The following is a 21,253-nucleotide window of genomic DNA, read 5'->3' as shown; positions in this document are numbered from 1 at the left end:
AAGTAAGGTTATTTTATTCCATTCTCAAAGCAATATCTATCGGTTATTCTATGATGTGTTCTTTGTAAAAGTAAATAAAAAATATATTAATAAAATGAATTTTCATTTTTCATCTCAGTTTTTTATATATTGTCTTTAGATTTAGCAAAGGAGAAAATAGGTGAAAACTAGGCTAGGGTTTGATTAGTGAAGTTTATGCATGAGCTGTGGATGATTCAAACATGACCTCCCTACGCAAACCCAGCTTGCGAAAACAGTGTATGCAATAAATAAATAAATAAATAAAATAATATTGGCATGAGTTGTCTCCTGCTGCATAAGAACACTTCCCTGCTTTACGTCACAGAAAAGGCCCAAAAGAAAACTAAGGAAGAAACCCCTGAATCAAGAAGGAATCAAGGCCCAACACTTTGACCAAGAGAAACAGCAGATTCAATACACACACTCCCCCACTCTCCTTCTCTTCACCTTCCCCTTTCCCTTTCAGCCAAACCACCCTTATCCAATTTCAAAATATTTTTAGGAACCTAAGAGGACATCAACATCACACGTGTCAAATACAAAGATCTAGACAAGTTTAGTCTCACCCATGCGCCACTTTCAATTCCTTAACTTGGTCCATACCGTGGGATGAATAAAACTGCCATGCCCCCAAATCAGAATTGGCTAAACATAACCCAAACTTAGCTGGAAAACAGTAAGGGCACTTTCCTTGAAACACAACCTCAACCTCAACCTCTCCAACTATATATAATATATATGTAAACCATACTAAAACTCACTTTCCCTCCCAAAACAAAACACAATCATAAAAACCAAAACACAACAAAGTTGATTACTAGTAGTAGTAACTGATATAACTACCCCTTTTTGCACACGTTGTCCCATTCACTCAAACAACTTCCCAAAACCAAACATTCCGTCAGGAATCATGTTTTCCACCGACCCGCAAACGACCTCGCCGGTGTTGGGAGGTTCCCGACCGGCGCTGTCGAACGAAGAGGTGTTTCTGGCGGCCAGGCACCCCAAGAAACGCGCGGGGAGGAAGAAGTTCCGGGAGACGCGTCACCCGGTGTACCGCGGCGTCAGGCGGAGGGACTCCGGTAAGTGGGTGTGCGAGGTGCGCGAGCCCAACAAGAAGACCAGGATTTGGCTGGGGACCTTTCTCACGGCGGAGATGGCGGCGCGTGCGCACGACGTGGCGGCGCTCGCGCTTAGGGGAAGGTCGGCCTGTCTCAATTTCGCCGACTCCGCGAATCGGTTGCCGGTTCCGGCGACATTGGATCCCCGGGACATTCAGAAGGCGGCGGCACAGGCTGCAGAGGCGTTTCGACCTGGTAATGAATCGGGAAAGGATGATGATGCGGTGGTAGAAACGGTGGCGACAGCGACGGGGCATGATGAAGAAGAAGGGATGGAGTATCTGAGGAATATGGTTCTGATGTCGCCAACCCATTGCTTTGAGAGTGATGAATACGGAAGTACTGAAATGGAATTTGAGGACATTGAAGTTTCGTTGTGGAGTTATTCACTTTAATTCGGATTTTTATTTGCTATTTTGGGAAATGGAATTATTGTTAGGGTAGAACGAGATGAGAGTATCCGTACTTATAATTTTACTTACCAGTACGACTACTCATTTAGGTTTAGCTGTCCTAACTCCAAAACCACTATTATGGATAAGCTGACATAAATTTGAAATTTAAATTGTGTATAGTAGTGTAAAAACTATTAAGAATTCTTATATAAGATTTTTTATTTTTGGTATCTGGAAATGAAGACTTATAATTATTTTAATAATTTCTCATTCATTCATATATATATATATATATATATATATATATATATATATATATGAGAAGAAGTAAATAAATATAAACGTAATATAATGAAGTATTAAGTAAAATAAGAAAGTGATAAATAAAATTAAGATTGTTAATATTTATTGAGGTGCTTCTTTTATAAGGTATGTGTTTGTATTAAATATTAGAAAAAACTTTTTTGTTGTGAATAATATTTTATTCTAACTAATTGTAATTTAATTTATAGTAAGTTTCTTTTTTTACCTTACAATTTTTTTTATAAGAAAAAAGTAATTTAGTGATTGAAATGAATTAGTTACAAATTGTGACTGATATAATGATTAATTTGGTTTCGATAGGTAAATCAGTATAAATTATTAGACATCAAATAACTATAAATTAACAATCAATTTGGTTTCAATAGTTAAATACAACAAATTATTATAAATTAGCAAATAATTTAGTTTCAATTGCTAAATACAAATAAATAATTAGTAATTGATTATTGATTTGGTTTCAGTTGTTAAATCACTATAAATTCACAATTAATTTTTAATTTTTAATTTTTGTCCTAAAATACAGATATATCACCATAAATTAAAGATTTTTTTTTGTCCTAAAATACAGATATATCCTCACAAATTAAAGATCAATTATGTTTTGATTGTTAAATCACTAAAAGTTAACAACTGAATTATTATTATTATTATAATTATAATTTTTTATCATTCTTATTATTATTATTATTAATAATATTATTATGATGATAGATACTTATATAATGATTATATGTTTTATGTCCATAAGATCTTGGATTCACATTCCGAAATATTATTAACATTAATAATAATAATAATAACAATAATTTTAATAATAATAATAGTCTAAAATTAGCATTGAATATTATTTTTATTTTATTTTATTTTTATCTTAATCATATTAACGACCTAAAAGTGAAGTTCAATATATACTTTTCTTCAATTACTCCAAGCATTATGTAAATTAAGGATAGTAAAGTGGGGCAAGCTCACATTTTCAATCCACTGACTCGCTTTAGCCCGCCTCGCATAACCTGCAACCCGTGCGGGGTGGGTTGGCCTGGTAGCCTGCAAAAAAAAAATGGTACTGACTTGGCAACGGAGTGCATTGCAACACTAGGGTTTTTTTTATTCCTTTCCTTCCAAACCAAAATACTAGGTTTTAGTCTACAGCGTCGTTTCACTCATTCCATACTTCATTCATATCCATTCCTGCAAGTCCGTGTCGTACCTGCTAAAGTTCAACCGAAGGAAACACCTCAAAAACATCAAGTGTAATAAAGGCTAAGGTGTAGAAAAAGTGAGATGTGAATAACATATATTAGACAGTCTAGTAGACAATGTGAAGGAAGTGTCTATCATTGCAAGTGATCCTGATCAAACAAAAGTCCAAGTTACTTCTCTGATTCTCTTGTTATTTCACAATGAATTTTGAGATTTTTATTCAATAAAGTTTTGTTCTTCAATTTTCTATAGTATTATGCTTTTACTCTTGGTCTTTTGAAATCGAATTTTCTATCAAAGGAATTATTTTTTTTATCACTAATTGATAATTCATTTTTTTTAATTAGAGTTATTGGTTAGTTTCCTTAATTATAATCAATCTCTTATTTGCTTAGTTCAAGGGATAGAAGGTAAGTGTCTTACAAGTAAACGATTGGTTGAAAACAAGTGAGATACTAAATATATTAGTACACGCTTGTTTTACTGATAAAGATTTTGTTAAATTTGATTAAGTTTGACTCTATGTGAGAATTGAAAGAATGTAAATCTAAAGAAAATCGATGATGAATTATTTTTGAAAAAACTTGAAAGTGAACATGTCTTCCATAATTACTTTTTAGCATCTATTTTACTTTTCTGCATAAAAATCCCAAAACTCCATTTTCATCTTTACTGTGTTTGCATATACATTTTGAATACTACTGAATTTACTAATAACATAAATCTATTTTACTTTTCTGCATAAAAATCACTAATAATATAAATTTATTGAGAGACAATTTTGAATCATCTAACCATATATATTATCATCTATTTAATATATATTATCTAACCCTGTGTTAGATTAGAAAATCTACTACTGAACAAGTACAATCACTATACTTACAAATTCTTTTTAAAAAATTATTAAATCACAATCCATAATTTACATATATATTAACTATATCCTTTATCCTATAATCATTACCTATTGTACATTAAAATATATATATATATATATATATATATATGTATATATATATATATATTTATTTGAAGTCTTACAAATTGCATCATTATATGCTGCTTTAATAACTTTCTTTAAAATAATGTTTCATGTAACATTTGGATTTTAAAGATTTTAACTTGTATTATCTCTTCTGGTCTTCACCCTTTTATTACTATTTCTTGTTATTTATCTTATATTCTAATACCACAAAACTATCGGTTACTCATTATTTTTCACCAAATAGCATTAATTCATATTTATTTACCAATTTCACTGTTTTCTAAATATAATTAATTAAGTAATTAGCTTAACATGTTTGAATTAATAAATCAAATATATAATCAAATGAGAAAAATTATCAGCAATGATCATCAATATAATACATGTTTAATTTCAATTGAAAAAAGATAAAAGGAATTTTTCCCACAAACAGAAAGCTTCTTTATTTTATACATTATAAATTAGCAAATAGATAAAAAAAAATAAAAAAACCTTTTCATCGTTTTCTGTTTTGGGAGGGGTTAGATCATTGACAGTAAATTCATCAATGTAATCTTATACTTATTTTTTTTAGCAGAAGTTACCGTAGTAACAAGTTTCCTAACCCACAAATGTGAGATTCTTTGCCAACCATCAAAACAATATTTTACAAAATCCCGTAGCATAAAGCTAACCAAAAAAAAAATATAGCAAAATAAATATTTAGTAACAAACAATATGTAGTTTGGCCAAAAAAATTACTAAGGTCGAACTGTAACTGAAGATCATGATATAAGTATGTAATTAGAAAACAAAACAAAAATTTGATCAATGAAGTTCATACTTTGAAGCTAGAGAGTCAGACCAGCCGTTTCCTCAAGCAATAAACGCTCCTTTAGGGAATCTAGCTTCTCCTGGTTCTTTGCTCGAACATTTGGTAAAACCTTCTCTTCATAACCTGGAGCATTCATAATCTTCTCTAGTCTTTCTATTTGCCTGTATAGAAAGAAACACCAAGTCTTTTAGTTCAAAGCCGTTAAGAAAAAGGAGAAAAAAAGAGCCTAGTTTTTAACAAAATAAAATCATGTGTATTCTTCAAGTGTCAAGGAATTATTATTCATTATGAAATCCCTTTTATAATTTCCTCCATTGTATGATCTGGTCTCCTTCTACCCCTTTACACTGATAACTTATGACTGATGTTAAAATGTTAAAATGTATTTTAAAAAACAACAGAAGATAAAACATACTTTTTCAGCTCATCTATCTTCTTGATCTTCCCTTGCTCAGCCTCTGCAGAATTAGTTCCTTGTAACTCTAGATAAACAGAAATGCTTTCATTTACGACGGCATCAGCATATCCAGATGGAACAGCATCAGTTTCAGAGATTACCTGTGAATCATACAATCAAACATTAAAAGTGAAAAAAGTGCCAATCAAGTAAATTGAAAATGGGCTATATGATTTAATGAAAAAATAGAGAAGCAAAATACAGGGGGGATCCATGAGAAGAGAACACAAGCAAAATGTGAAACTTACTGTCAAAGATGATACATTAGCTAATGTTACAATCTCCAGTTGGTGGCTCTTAATAATCACAGTAACCGCCTGTGTTCGGCAGAGAACAAAAGCCGGTCGCCTAGCAACATTTGCATCAATTTTAGAATCAGCATGCTATGTAAGATTGAATAACAAACAACCTTCACTTGAGAACTTGCTCTTTTATTTTCTGTTTCCATGTTCTACTTTTACATTTTAATTACAAAAATGTCACATTGTTTTCAATTTGTTTCCTGTTAGGAAACACATTTTTATATTTCTGTTTCCTGTACAAATAATTGAAAATAGGGATAGATAAAAACCAAGGTGGTCATTTCTGTTATTAAAAATTAAAACAGAAAACCAAGATGCAAATAAACACCCTTTAATATTTGACAAAGAAATAATCAAAGTACTAGAGGAATATCTTATGCTCATTTATGCAACTCTTATTTTACTTGACAAAATTTTCTCATTGTCACCCCAAAAGAGAGATTTCAAATATATCATTATATTATAGAGAACACAGCAGAAAACCTGAAGCTTTGCAGAAGCAAATGTTGCTTCCACATACCTGTCACGTTTTTCTTTAGCCAGTGACCTCAGAGACTTAATAGTAGACTCAATAATGTCCATTTCATTCTCCACCGTTTCATTATTCCAGCCCTGGTGTAAAAAACATAAACAAAAATCTTATTACTGAATAGCCAAAGTATGTTAAATACAATAACACATCATAAAAACATAGGAAGTTCTTAGTCGTAGTTGAAACTTTCAATTTCAACAGACAAAGGGCTTGAATAATAGCAAAACGAACCTCTACAGCTGATGGATAATTGCATATCATGATAGATTCTGCTCTCTTACATTCCCTGGGTGAAGGAAGCCGTTGCCATAATTCTTCCGTGACAAAAGGCATGAAGGGATGAAGCAATCGAAGGCCATTGTCCAGACAAAACCACAAAGTATCTTGTGCAAAGCGTCTTTCAGAGGCAAACTTAGGATCATTACCAGTAAAGTAAGGCTTAATCACTTCAATAAATACATCACACAATTGATACTGCCACCAAGAATATACAGCAGTGGTAGCTTGCGAGAATTCAAATGATTCTAGAGACTTCACTGTTTTCGTTATGGTTTTATTCAACACTGAGAGTATCCACAGGCAGCTAAATGGGAGAACATCTAGATTCAATTCTGCTGGTGGAATATAATCATCCCCAAGCTTGCTCATAGCAAATCTTACTGCATTCCACAGTTTATTACACCATTGGCGATACCCAACCACCCTTTGAATATCTAGGTTAATTTTGTCAGACTGAAATGGATGAAAACAGAACAATTAAATCACAAAAGTTGACTACATCGGTGAAGAATAGCCATATAAAAACATAACAAGTGAATGACACCTGAGCTGTGTACGAGACCAGTGCAAAACGGAGAGCATCAGCTCCACATTCATCAATACCATTTGGAAAATCCTTCTTCTGACCCTCTATAGCAGTAGCAAGTTCTTTGGGATCCAGGTTACCAGCCTCTAACCTCTTGTGTAGACCTTCCAGAGATATCCCACTTATCACTTCAATGGGATCAATAACATTCCCCAGGGACTTGGACATCTTCCGCCCATGTGCATCACGAATCATGGGATGCAAATAAATCTGCACAGGATTGGAAGTATATCAATGAGAAAGATCGTTGATCAAAATTTCCAAGGTTGGTTAGCTTCCTCAATGACTGTCTTCAAGAATTTCTTTTTAAAAAATCAAGAAAAAGAAAAATCTTAGGTAATGACCAAAATTCACAGTAAACGTGACAACATCAGAGTACATCAATGAGACGATCATTGATCAAATCTTAGGTATACATGAGTGTTTGATTAGCTTTTATTTTCAAAAATCAATAAAAAGAATTCTTAGGCATGCATAATCAAAATTCACAGTACACGTGACAACACCAGAGTAACAAGCACAATTTAGTACACGAAAAAGTACGAAGCTTTCCCAAAATGATCTGCATGAGATAGTGACCTTACCGTTGAGAAAGGCACATCACCACCCAACTTCAATCCAAACATCACCATACGAGCAACCCAAAAAAAGATGATATCATGGCCAGTTTCCAGAACAGAAGTTGGATAGAATGTCTTCAGGTCCTCTGTCTCATCAGGCCATCCCAGCACAGATAATGGGAACAGACCAGAAGAAAACCATGTATCAAGAACATCAGGATCCTGGCCTAAACGAAACTTCTTTTCACCATACTTCTGGCTAGCAACCTTTTGGGCCTCCTCTTCATTTCTTGCCACAACCCAATGATCGTTATAAGCACCAAATTCCTGCAGCACGTCATCCTCCAAAGTGACATACCATGCAGGTATTCGGTGACCCCACCATAGCTGCCGTGAAATGCACCAATCACGAATGTTTTCTAGCCATCTGTAAAACTTAAATTATATGATTATACGAACAATAAAGGTACGTTTATAAGTAAGATAGATAACGAGCAAGTTCCAACGTCAAACCACTGATTCCATTTACAATAACAAATCCTTCAACAGTTTGCCTTCAGGTTTTTTCCAATACTTACTTTAGTGTAAAAATTGGAAGGAGTTGACATTATAGGTTTCAGGTAGGAATGTAGTAAAAGAGATACATAAAATAATGTTGATATATGGTGTTGTAGTGATGTGTTACAAAATACTATTCATTGATTCTTAATTCATACTAAAACTAAACTAATAAGCCTTATCAAATGAGAACAGTAAATGTAGAAACCACTCTACAAATCACCAAAGATACTAAAAAACAATCTTCCGTACAATAATGACAGATATTTTGTACATATTCAAACTGGAAAACATTGACAATGAATTAAGTTGATTATATTTCTCGACAACTCAACTGCCTCAGTTTTGATCTTCAGCTAGATCTCTTCCAAGCATTGTGAAACCCATCAGAATATTTTTCACTAATCATTACAAGAAAATGATAAGAGATGCTAAAGTGTCTTGGCTAAAGTTCTGCAAATAGTCTAAAAAATCAGACTATTTCAGAGGAATACTCCCCATGATGAATTGTATAATTACTAATTACAAGAATTGCAAAAGGAAAACAAAGATATAAGTACCTCTTCCAATCAGCCAAATATTGTTTTGGAACAATATCTAGCCTTTTGTTTTCCTCGTCAACAGCAGCATTAAGAGATTGCTTTGCCAAATCATTGCAACTGACATACCACTGGGGCTTTATCATGGGCTCCACAACATCATTGCTTCTTGAACAAACCCCAAGGCGCATCTCATTGTTTTCAGATCCTCTATAAAGACCCTATATAACAGAAGAAAACTAATGAAACAAGAGCCAAAAACCATGTGTTTCATCACAGACATAATTTATTACTAAGATAGAGATAATTACCAATACAATGTAATTCCTCTTACTGGAATTTAAAATTAATGATAGCTAAAAGAAGATCATATGCAACAAAATTTAAAATAATGATACTAATTAATATTCCCTTCCATCAGCATAGAAAGCAATCATTAGTCAGGTTCCACAGACGTACAAGTGTACTTTCCAACAAAATATTTTCACCTAACTTTAGTTATTTCTCGTGAATCAAATAAATAGCATAAAATACCTTCTTCTGTAAAAATTCTGTTACTGCCTCTCGAGCTTTAAACCGTGGCATGCCCACAAAATCAGAGCCACCACTGGAATTTATTTTCCCATCATCTGTGAAAACATTAATGAATTCAAGGTTGTGACGTTTACCCACCTCGAAATCATTTGGATCATGGGCAGGTGTAATCTGCAATCAACAAAGAAATTACCATAATGTGCATAATATCACTTGAAAAAAACTCAAACACAACTTGTAGGCATTCGTATAGACAATACCTTAACAGCACCAGTCCCGAACTTTGGATCAACAAGAATATCATCACAGATTATAGGAAGTTTTCTTCCATTAAATGGATGAATAGCATATTTTCCATGAAAATGGCTATATCTGTCATCATTAGGATGTACTGCAATAGCAGTATCACCAAGCATTGTTTCAATTCTAGTTGTGGCAACAACAATTTCACCTAGGTTCCCTTCCACAGGGTATGCAAACTTTGTTAAAACTCCAAATTCCACTGGTTTATCATATCCTGGAACCTTTAGTAGACTCCTTTCTTTTATATCAATATAATCCACCTGCATGCATCAAGCAACAACATTACATATGCAATATTGATACATCAGATGAAACAGCCAAGAACAAGCTTTGCACACCTCAATATCAGATATTGCAGTTCGTAACACACAATCCCAATTCACTAAACGAAGGTCCCTGTGACAATGACAAAAACAATATTATCTCCTCTCCACAAAAGAGCCTCTTAGATTCATATAATTTGCATATATACAAATGGAAATATAAATGCCACGTGAAGAGAACTTGAGGAGCACTCAGAGCATAGTATACAGAATCTCATCAGCACATTTTAATTTAACCTAATTCACCATGTAGCGTTTTATTTAACTGATGTATTATCTTTATATTTAGAATCCAACTAGCATCAAAGAATATCGCACGTCTTTTGTCACAAACATGCAGTATTGCAATATCATAATTTAAATCATGAGTCAGTAGGAACTTCACTAATCAATAAGTATGCAAGATCATGAGATATATTTGGCCTGTGGAGAAGATTCAACCACACCATGTTACAAAAATGTCTCTTTGAGCACTTGATTCATGTTTTCAGATAAGATCCACACATGTGGCATACCGTTTTTGCAAACAAATTCCTGCCATTTAAATAATTTTTGTGCATGATTGAGTAACATCAAACAGTAAACTAGATACAAGGGTCTTACAAGTTTCAACTAAACTTGCCTTCTGTAACTTTTATTGAATAATTACTAGGCCCCTATATTGTTTCTGTGAAAATAAAGTAGAAAGAGGTATAGAACTAATCCCCTTGTGTATAATGAACACATAAGATTATGTATTTATATATGAGACAGATACAAAACGTTGGGCTAAACCTATTGCATTTAACACTCCCTCAAGTTGGTGCATATTAATCATATGTACCAAACTTGTTACAAATATAATCAATTTTAGGTCCTCAAAGATTTAGAGAAAATATCAACTAATCGATCATTCGAATTAACAAACTCAGTCTTGACGTCTCCAAATACAGTCTTTTCTCAAATAGTATGACAATCCATCTCAATATGTTTGGTCCTTTTGTGAAAGACGAAATTTGGGCTAATATGAAGAGCAGTATGAATGTCACATATAAGTGTCATTTGAGTGGCCTTTCCAAAATGCAATTTTTTAAGTAATTGTTTAAGTCAAACAAACTCACAAGTAGATGAGGCCATAGATCTATATTTTGTTTCTGCATTAGATCTTGCCATAACATTTTGTTTCTTGCTCTTCCCAGAGATCAAGTTATCACCAATGGAGACACAATATCCGAAAGTGGATCTTCTATCAAAAGGAGATCCTGCTCAATCAACATCTTAATATTAGACAACTTTAGTATGGTTATCGTGACCATATACATGGTTGTCAAACTCGCAAGTCTACGTAGACTCGTGAGAGCTCAGTAGACTCGACTCGTAAACTCGTAAGAGTTTACTTTTATATTAAAAAAATTAATAATAAATAATTCCATCTAGTCCTAAATGATGATTATATAACTTCAAAGTCTCAAATAAAGAAGTTCATACAAATATAGTGCTCCTCCAAATTCAATTTCTGCCCAAAATAAAATAAAATTTGCAGCAACTTTTCCCAATTAAAAAAAAAAGACATAATTCTGCAGCTCAATTAAATAAATAAAAAATCCAATTTGAAGCCTTTGTATTCTGCAGCTCAATTAAATATAAAAAAATCCAATTTGCAACCCATCTTGTATTCTGCAGCTCAATTAAATAAAAAATATCCAATTTGGAACCCATCTTGTATTCTAAAGCCCAATAAGGAAACAGAACCCTAATCCCCTAAATCACACTACATAACATTATATGATGAACGACATTGTCAACCAGCAACCCGCGACCACCGCACGAACCGCCATGACCCCACGACCTAACTGCCACCACCACCGCACGAACCGCTCGATCGCCACAACCACCGCACTCCACAAAAGAAGACGCACCACCTCCACGCATTCACAAAAGAAGACGCACCACCTTCGCGCACTCCATAAAATATGCAAAATGAAACCAAAATGAAAACGAAATGTGAAACCCTAAGGAAAGTTTATTTCATTTAATTTTCCCCATTCAAATCAACATTGTTTTGGGTTAAAAAAAACTCAGTTGAACTCGCCAACTCGGACCAGACTCGCGATTTCATTCGGATTTCACTGAGTTCACTCCGAGTCTGCCGAGTTTACTCAAAAAACAAATCAACTACCGAGTTAACTCGGTAAGGGCATGTGGACACATAAACTCGGACGAGTCAACGAGTTGACTCGCAAGTTTGATAACCATGACCATATAGCAAACCTTTTCCAAGAGAACATTTAATGTACTTCAATATATGAATCACTACATTCCTATGATCTACACATGGGAAATTAAGAAATTGACTCACCACATTGACTGCAAAGGAAATATCAAAATGAGTAATAGTAAGATAGTTTAATTTTCGAACTAATCTTCTATACTTCTCAGGATTTGAGAGACTTCCCCTAATTAGGTAGGAGTTTGGTATTTGGATCTATGGGTGTGTCAACAAATTTTGAATTCATTAACTCAATTTCCTCCAAAATATCGAATGCATATTTTCTTTGAGAGATAACAATAGCATTGTTGGATTGTGCTACCTCAATCCCCAAGAAATATTTGAGTTTGTCAAGATTTTTGGTCTGAAAGTGGTGACAAAGGTGTTGCTTAACCTGTGAGATGTCATGGTGATCACTACCTGTAAGAACAATATCATCAACATATACTACTAGATAGATACATCCGACACTCAAGTGACGGTAAAAAACTGAATGTTCTTCCTCACTGCGAGTTATACTAAATTGTTGAACAACATTACTAAATTTTTCAAACCAAGCCCTAGGAGACTGCTTAAGGCCATATAAAGATTTGCGAAGTTGACATTAATCCAAAAGACTCCCCCTCAGCAACAAAACCTGAAGGTTTTCTCCATATAAATTTCTTCCTACAAATCTGCATTAAGAATAGCATTTTTGACATCTAGTTGAAAAAGACCAACTCACATCCTATGCCAATTATCTGTCCCAAACTTCAGTCTTGTAAACAAACGAAATCTTTGATGAAATAAATAACAAGGGAATGGGTGAGACAACTAATGGATAATAAGTTAAGTGGAGACCCAAAGGCATAAAGAACATTATCAATAGATAAAGGAAGAAGATAAATAGTACCAACACCATGTGATGAGCCATTGACCATGGTAATGGAAGGTAAATAACCCAAAGTAGACAAAGATTTAATGTGATTTGTGGCACCTGAGTCTAGAATCAGGGGCCAAGAGAATTGGAGGAAACAAGGCCAGCAAAAGATATACATGTGTGTGCAACAAAAGCGATGGAACTAGAGTTTTGACGATCCTCATACTATTTAAGACATTCATTGAGAATAGTAGGTTGTCCTAAGGTATCAAATGAAGTAGGGTCCAAAGTAGACATTTGCAAAGGAGCAGTTTGGACAATTGCAGCAAGTCGAGGAGGACGACCATGTAAGACATAACACTTGTCAATTATGTGGCCTAACTGAAAGAATCATTAACGAAAGCAGGTATATTAGTGGTTGGCTTAGCTAAAACAAGCAAAAGGGTGGAACAAATGGATGTAAAATTAGGCATTACTGGAGATCCCAAAATCCAATCACGAACATGTGAATAATCATCAAGAAGTCCATGTAAAGCGAATAACATAAAGAACTGACCTTTGATCGAGCTCTTAAGAAGGGATATAGGTCGAAGACAATAACTCATTGAAATCGTAAAGAAGAGCATGAATTTTACCCAGATATTCAACCATTGTACTATTAAGACGTTTGGGGTTAACAATACTAAGGAGATTTTGACAAACACCATAAAGATGTTGAGTATCATTAGTGTACAATAATTTGGCTTGTTACCAAACCTTTGAACATGTCTCATAAGCAGAAAATATTTATTTTAAAGAGTTAATAGTAGACTTCAGACAATGCATTAAACATCAATTTTCAACCAACAGGAAACCTCATTTTTAGCTATAGTGCCCACACTCTGGGTAAGATGATCAATACAACCCTAATTCTTAAGCCATAGTTTAATGTTTGATGCCCAAGTAACATACTTAGTTTCATCCAACTTGTCAATGAATAGATGTACATTGACATAATTAGTATAGATGGACAGATCAGGTAATGCAACAGCAAAAGAGGTTGTAGATGAGGAGGAGAGAGAGAAACCTTAGAGGAGATAAAAAAAACACTAAAAAAATCACACAAACTTCGATCAAGAAGACAGGGGAAGATCCATAACAAGGACGACAAGACGATCCTGACGCGGGTAATCACTGCCAAAAAAGGGGTTGGATGAACCGCCACGAGACGAAAAGCAATGGCAATGACAGGACATGGTGGTCACATGGCCGAGACGATTTTAACATAAGTGTTGCTGGTACAACAGTGGTGGTGGCGGAGCGACAGTAGTGGTGGAAAAAAATCACTAGTCAACAATGGGTTCACTAGGAAGTCAAGGATTTTACCCTAACTCTAGATACCATGTGAAAATAAAGTAAAAAGTGGTATTGGATTAATCCCCCATGTGTAGGGTTATGTATCTATAGAAAAGAAATATACAAAATGTATGGGTTGAGCCCGTAACATCTAATAGTTTCCAAATCCCAACAATGCACTAACTAAAGCTTGTCTCCTTCACATAATCAATGATCTCTATCAATTGGTTTTTGAGAACAAACTTAAAAACTAAAACCAACATTGATGAAAACCTACAATTCAGTGGTTATGAATAAAAGCCTTAGACAAGACAAAACATATCGCAAATGTCCAACCTACCTATAGATAAGGTCTTGCTTGTAAAGCCTTACAAAAGCCTCTGTAACAGCCTTACTTCTTCTTTCATCCATTGTGAAGCACTGAAAATAAAAAAGTGAGTCACAAAAGAAATGGCATGAAAAAGAACTATCTAACATGGGCAAGCTTTGTTTCAGTTGTCTTAATTATGTTGAGTTGTTTGCTCATGGATTCTATAAGGGTGATTCCATGTTGAACTAAACACTAAACAATTATACATTTACCTCACGAGACCAATCCAAAGAGGCTCCTAATCGGCGCAATTGTTGTAATATTGTGCCCCCATACTTGTGTTTCCAATCCCAAACCTATTTCGCCAGTATTCACCAAAGTAGGAAACAAGAATAAGAATAAACAAATAAAAAATTAGCAAATTATCATGAACCTTGCGTTCAATGATTATTGTATTAACATACCTCAGAGACAAATTTCTCACGACCTAGATCATGCCTAGTTAGTTTTCTTTCCCGCATTATCTTCTTCTCCACAACTACCTGTGTCATAATAATCACAATTAATATAATTTAATTTCCTCTCACACAAAAGATATGCTAAATATAGAAAATGGACATGTCATTAAAAAAAATACATAGTACATTAGCGCCATAACTAAAAATTGAAATAGGCTAACACTACCATTTAAAGCCAACACAATTGTCACATTTTAGGGGTAAAAATGTCTAAATTGCTAAATGCTACCTATCCAGACCTTAATAGCGTAGTAACAACTTCAATCTATCACAAATTTGTGATAGAAAGATTTATGAAAAAATGGAAAGATAACAAATGTCTATCAGAAGCAAAAAATTTACACAATCCAAGGGAGCGAAATGAAAAAATAAAAAAAAGTGTAAAGGCAATTGAACAAATGGTTTTTGATAGAAATACTTAAAATCTAAGTACAAGTGCAAAATAACTATTTATTTTTCTAATTGCATGCTATAATTTAAATAGCATAGCATCTGCTCCACCACCCTACCACAACATTCACAACAAATGATAAACTATAAAACAGTTAAGGACAATGGACCCATGAAATCTCCTCAATTTTTAGACATAACCTGCGTAGCAATCCCAGCATGATCCATCCCAGGTACCCACAAGGCATTGTATCCAGACATCCTCTTCCATCGAATCATTGTGTCCTATAAGCAATAAATCACAATGAGATTAACAATTTAGAACAGCTAAACTTAAAATGGGGTATATAAGATACCTCTATTGCGGCTGTTAGAGCATGACCTATATGGAGAGCACCAGTCACATTCGGAGGGGGCAAAACCTAAAACACGGAACACATAACGAAGTTCTTAACAGGCATAAAAAGGGAGCAAAAAATGCAAGTTCTATATATCATCAAATTTATGGGCTGTGCAGTGCAGCCACTTTAGACATATATTCAGCAGTGTAACCGCAAAAAAGTAACACAGAATAAATATTTTCAAGATTAAACAAGGTCATGACACTATACTTTATTTCAAGTCCAAAAGAGACTGACATTAAATCAATAGCAACAAATTTGCTAGCCTATTTCCATAGTTTTGTTTGATACCATCAAACAACAATGTAAATAAATACTACTAGATTTTGGGAAACTTCTTAGACTAAGATAAAACACTGTAAACACATGGACCAATATATTTCAAATTGTTATTATAAGGATCTCAAATTGAGAAGGATCATCACTTCTAAAGTTAATATATGGCAATTAGCAAAAGGTTACTTCACACTCCATGCGTAAAATCTCCAATCAGTTACACACACCATCTAAGTAAACATACAAAATGGTCTTTAAATTCTAATTTCTAAGGAAGAAAATTGCAGCAAAAAACAACTTCACATAATATCTGAAACCAAGAGATATAAGTTCAACAAGACACTCACAATAACAAAAGGAGGTTTGGAGCTGTTAGCATCTGCCACAAAGTACCTTGATTTCTCCCACCATTCATACCACCTAAATTATAACAACATAAAAGTTAGGCGTTTCATAAATTTAAAGGACAACGAACATAAAGATGGAATTAACACCCACGATTTCTCCACGGCAGTTGGACTATACTGCTTTGCCATTTGCCGAGCCATTTGCTTCTTCTCACCAATTGGAGTCTCAGGATCAACATAATCTTCAGGATTCTCATCCTCCGCACCACGCTTTACAACTTTCTTTTCACTTTTTTTAGAAGCATTGGATGATTGTTGTGCTTGCTGCTGCCATCAAAAGGAAGAAAACAAAAAAAGTGGGGATTGTAAAAATTACTTATAATATTGCAAAATCAAATCAAATATTGCAACTGCACAACAGGGAAAGCAGGAACTCTTTTCACCTGAGCTTGCTTAAGAAGAAACTTCTCTTTCTTCAATTGCTTCTCTCTAGCCTGAGACAAAGCCATAAATTTGTGACACAAGAAAATAAAAATCCACAATTGGGATAGTGATAGTCCACCCAAATAAAAGAAACTTCTTAACAAGACTAATAAATCATTAAAACTCAGAATTAAAAAGCACATTTTTCTTAAATCCCGATTGGTAAAACAATAGGGATAAGATGATAATGGGAAAACCTTTTCTTCCTTTTTCTTTTTCTTCTCAGGGTCCTCGGGTGTGGGTGGCACTTGCTCTTTGTTGCTGGCAGAGGATGCCATTGATGAAGTGTGAAGTCTGCGTGTCCAAAGCCAAGAACGGCTCTTGCAGAATAGAGAAAGCAAAGTAAGCGCAAAAGAAAACCCTGAAACCTAGCAGAACTTAAGTCTTGTTTGTTTCCTTTCGTTTCTCTGTTTCGAATAAAGAGTTACCTTAACTCTGCCAAACAACGGGCCGGGTATCTTCATTTGCACACTCGCATGGCTTGCTTTCGGTATTTTAACAAATACTATTAATCAATCTGAGATTATACAATATTAATCATATGTATAATTTTAATATATATATATATATATATTTATACTTGTTATTATCAAGTTAACAACATAACGTTTACAGTAGTATAATATTGAATTAAGATCTTTTCTCAATTTTACTTGCAAAAATTTCATTCAATAATTAAAAATCAAGAGAAAGGTTATGATTTTATATAACAATTTTTTTCCTATGAAAAAACCATATGCTTGAATCGGATGTAATTCCCATAGGTAACAAAGTAACAAAGTTCTTTCCTACAAAAGCTTTTACAACATGTTTTTATAATTTTGTCACAGAATAGGAGCAAGAAGAAATTGTTCCAATAGTTAAAGAATGATAATTTTATTAAGAAGTTGTATATATTATTGTTCACATGCATGTTTCACCTATTGTTTTGTACTAGTAACATATGATAATTTTGAGACCCTTGCAGTTAAAAAATAAAAAATCAATCAAGCTCATACATGACCTGTTTAATAATAATAATAATTTATATATATATATATAAAGAGGATTCATTTAAATAATATTTTTTTATACATAAAAAAATTATTCTACTATTATTTAATATATTTCATCTTATTATTGGAGTATTTTTTTAATTTCATATGAATTACTTAAAAAATTAAATTATTTTTTAATTCTTTAGATTAATATTAATGGAGTTTTATATGCAAACTAACTCCCTCACTTTTTCTTTAATTTCTTATTTTAAGGCAACAAAAGAAATAAAGTGAGAGCATACTCTCACCTCGGTTCCACACCAAATCTCACAAATAAAATAAAATAACATTCATTTTCAATCACTCTCTCCACTCGATTTCGAGCAACTCTATTTTTTTGTAAAATCGTTATTCTTTTGTATCTACCATCAAGTGAATCCTAACTTTAACGTGAACATCATTACATTCTCCAATCTCAAAACTACCAATGGAAGAAGAGAAATGACTTGAAGAAGAAGAGAAACTCAAATCAAAGAATAAGATAAAATAAGTTGATTAATCAATTCATCATTTTTTTTTACATGGTGTAGACTCTCTTTGTTGTCATAAGTCTTTCCTTAGGCACAAAAGGATTGGAATGTGGTTTTTGTTGCCCACATTCAAATAATACATGACTAGGTTTTCCACAATTGAAAGAGACAGATCCTTTAAGATGACAATCTTTAGCATAATGGTATTGTCCACACTTTAGAGACTTAATCTAATTATTTACGAGTCTACTTGAATTTATTAAAGAAAATTGACTGGATGGGGGTTTCCATTAGGGATGGTTGTAGGCTTTTCCCTCATTACATATTTTTTTTATTTGGCTAAGGTTTGAAATATTTTGATTTATTATTTTAACTATTTTCAAAATTCTTCAAAAAAATCTACACTTGTGAATAAGTGTAGGAAAGTAAAAAATTTATAATATTCATACTATTTTTCTCAATTCAAGCCTAAGTCCATTTTCAAATTTTATGCACTTCATTCTCTCATATAAATGATGAAAGAAAGTAGAATAATTTCCTAAATCATCAAACTTAGAAACATATTCTCGTACTGACATGATTATTTGTTTTAATTGCATAATTATTATTTTTCTCCTAGCATCATTGGAAAAATATTTTTCAAGAAAAAATGTTCTAAACACTTCCCTAATAATGATTATTCTTCCCCTTCTATTGATTTTTTTTATGATATCTCACTAATATTAAGTCTTTCTTATCAACATAAACAAAACATAATTTACCTTTGGTTTTCAGACCAATTCATAACTTCAAATACTTTCTCCATCTCCTTAATCTACAATTCATCTTTTTTATGGGTTATAACCTTTAGAAAATTGTGAAGGTTTGTTTCTCTTAAATTCAACTAAATAGAGTGACTCAGTGGTTCCTTAATATTGTGGCGGTCATGTATTTGATAACTTATATTGCTTCGATCAACTCATTCTTCCTCCTACTATTTGTCATCTGCAATCATACAAGTTAGTTTTTTATAAAATTATTATAATTGATACATTTTACATGTCTCACATGAAACATTACTCTAATACCATCAATGTGGTGTCATTAATTTCATAGATTTAATAAATATTAAAAAAAATTCAACTTATAGATTTTTTTAAATTAAACATAACATTTTATTTTATGACAAACATTTTACACATATTTATTTATATAGACCAACGTTCTACCATAGGCCTAACTACAATTATATATTAATACATCATCTATATACATATAAACATAATCCTTAGGGTTTTAACTATTTCATTTTTCAAAGATCGATCATGAATCCAAAGGCATGGTGTATAATGAATATTGGTATGAGTAGTGAAAGTGATTGTGATGGGACCCTTCAAGTATATTGCAGTTTAACTGTCAAGGAGAATTAGAAGTGTTAATCTTTGTCCCCTAAAAATTACTATATTGTTTTGAATATTCCATTGCATACCTGATGAGAATCAAAAATATGTTATCAATAAAAGAAATGGATAAGGGCCAAAGTATTTAAAGTTCTTCTTATTAGTCTTTGCAAAAGATGAGGCCCAAGCCCAAAGCCCAAGAAGGCCAAGCCCATGAAAGCCCAAGTCCAAACCATGAGGGGCAAGGTCAAGCATTAAATAAAAGAGCATCATTTGAATTACTTTTGTATAGTTGTAGGAGGTATGAATATTAAATAAAGAGTGTGAATAGTTAGGGGGGTGTAGACGCATTTTAGGAGGTGCTGAAAATAGGAAAGGAGTCACACTTACTTCATGACTAGGTGGCACCAATTTACATTTGAATTTGGAGGGAACTTTGAGTTTCATTTCAGCCCTCTTCTATTATAAATAGAGAGGTTGGGCTCTTGTAAATTCAGAATTGGATAATTGATATAGAGAAACTCTACTCATTTGGAGAGAGAATTTGTGTGAGATTTTGATCTCTTAGCTTAGTCTCATCTTGTGAGCTTTTGGAGAGCTTCAAGTGGCGGCTTCCTTCACTCATCTTGGAACTCCATCACCAAGTGGTGTGAGCAACTCCAAATTCCATTCCAGCGGTCTTCAATCACTTAAGTTTCATCTTCTTTCATCTCCATTTTCATTTCCAATCGGTAGTTTAGCTTGTTCTTTAATTTCTACCGTTTATTCTTGTTCTAGGTGTTGTTTTAAGTTTCTATTCGGTGCATCTTGTTCCTTTGATGATTTCAATCGGTAGATTCATTTCTTGATTCAATTCTGTCCAGTTTTCCAGTTTACACATTTCAATTGTGTTTCTATTTGTGTTCTTGTTTTCCTTTCAATTCCGCCAAGTGTTTGTGATAAGGACATGACACTCATGATGTATATGAGTTTGGCTCTTCATTTGGATGACACTGTCCTCCATTGATTTGTCCTTAAGCCTTCTTAAAGTGTTGTTTCTTGTTAAGTGTCTATCCAACTCATATCAATACCTGAAAAATGTAACTTGTATCAAAGCATGAAATTGTTCGATGTACTGAAATATAATTTATTCACTTGTGTGATAAGGTGATAGCGAGGGCGCCGGTTGTGCGGTCGGGTTTACCCTCAGATATTTTAATAGCCGAAATATGTGGGTATACCGACCGGGTTTGTCATGGGAGGGAGAATGCGTCGGTGGATTTCTTCTATGTGTATACCACCTTATTTACTGATTTGAGAGTGACCCTGCCGTTCGATGATTTTACCATGGACGTGCTACGAATCCTTAACTTAGCCCCGAC

The 21,253-nt window shown here is 33.4% G+C and overlaps 2 protein-coding genes and 1 pseudogene across 3 annotated transcripts; 1 reads left to right on the top strand and 2 right to left on the bottom strand.

The window, feature by feature from the left end:
- Nucleotides 1-703: 703 nt before the first annotated feature.
- Nucleotides 704-1,775, top strand: LOC137829544 (dehydration-responsive element-binding protein 1E). The gene has a single exon (XM_068636367.2). It carries the CDS (start codon nt 932-934, stop codon nt 1,535-1,537), a length of 606 nt encoding a protein of 201 aa, XP_068492468.1. The 5' UTR covers nt 704-931; the 3' UTR covers nt 1,538-1,775.
- A 2,870-nt stretch (nt 1,776-4,645) lies between these two features.
- TWN2 (valyl-tRNA synthetase / valine-tRNA ligase (VALRS)) lies at nt 4,646-17,480 on the bottom strand. Of its 2 annotated transcripts, none has more exons than XM_068636366.2 (20): nt 17,204-17,480; nt 16,967-17,017; nt 16,675-16,847; nt 16,524-16,596; nt 15,856-15,921; nt 15,701-15,784; nt 15,056-15,133; nt 14,864-14,947; nt 14,622-14,701; nt 9,855-9,912; nt 9,474-9,776; nt 9,214-9,384; nt 8,701-8,900; nt 7,607-8,009; nt 6,981-7,232; nt 6,389-6,889; nt 6,146-6,237; nt 5,572-5,671; nt 5,282-5,424; nt 4,646-5,027 (listed from the first exon to the last, which is right to left on the bottom strand). In XM_068636366.2, the coding sequence occupies exons 1-20, from the start codon at nt 17,282-17,284 to the stop codon at nt 4,883-4,885; spliced, it is 3,138 nt and encodes a 1,045-aa protein (XP_068492467.1). In that variant the 5' UTR covers nt 17,285-17,480; the 3' UTR covers nt 4,646-4,882. The 2 variants fall into 2 exon arrangements, with proteins under 2 accessions (XP_068492467.1, XP_068492466.1); XM_068636365.2 differs by having other exon boundaries at nt 16,675-16,850; nt 17,204-17,476.
- A 1,080-nt stretch (nt 17,481-18,560) lies between these two features.
- Nucleotides 18,561-19,112, bottom strand: LOC150025753 (uncharacterized; annotated as a pseudogene).
- Between the last annotated feature and the right edge of the window lie 2,141 nt (nt 19,113-21,253).

Source organism: Phaseolus vulgaris, chromosome 7 (genome assembly GCF_051622355.1).
Source record: "Phaseolus vulgaris cultivar YP4 chromosome 7, ASM5162235v1, whole genome shotgun sequence".
NCBI lineage: Eukaryota > Viridiplantae > Streptophyta > Magnoliopsida > Fabales > Fabaceae > Phaseolus > Phaseolus vulgaris.
This window is presented reverse-complemented; position numbering and strand designations above follow the sequence as displayed.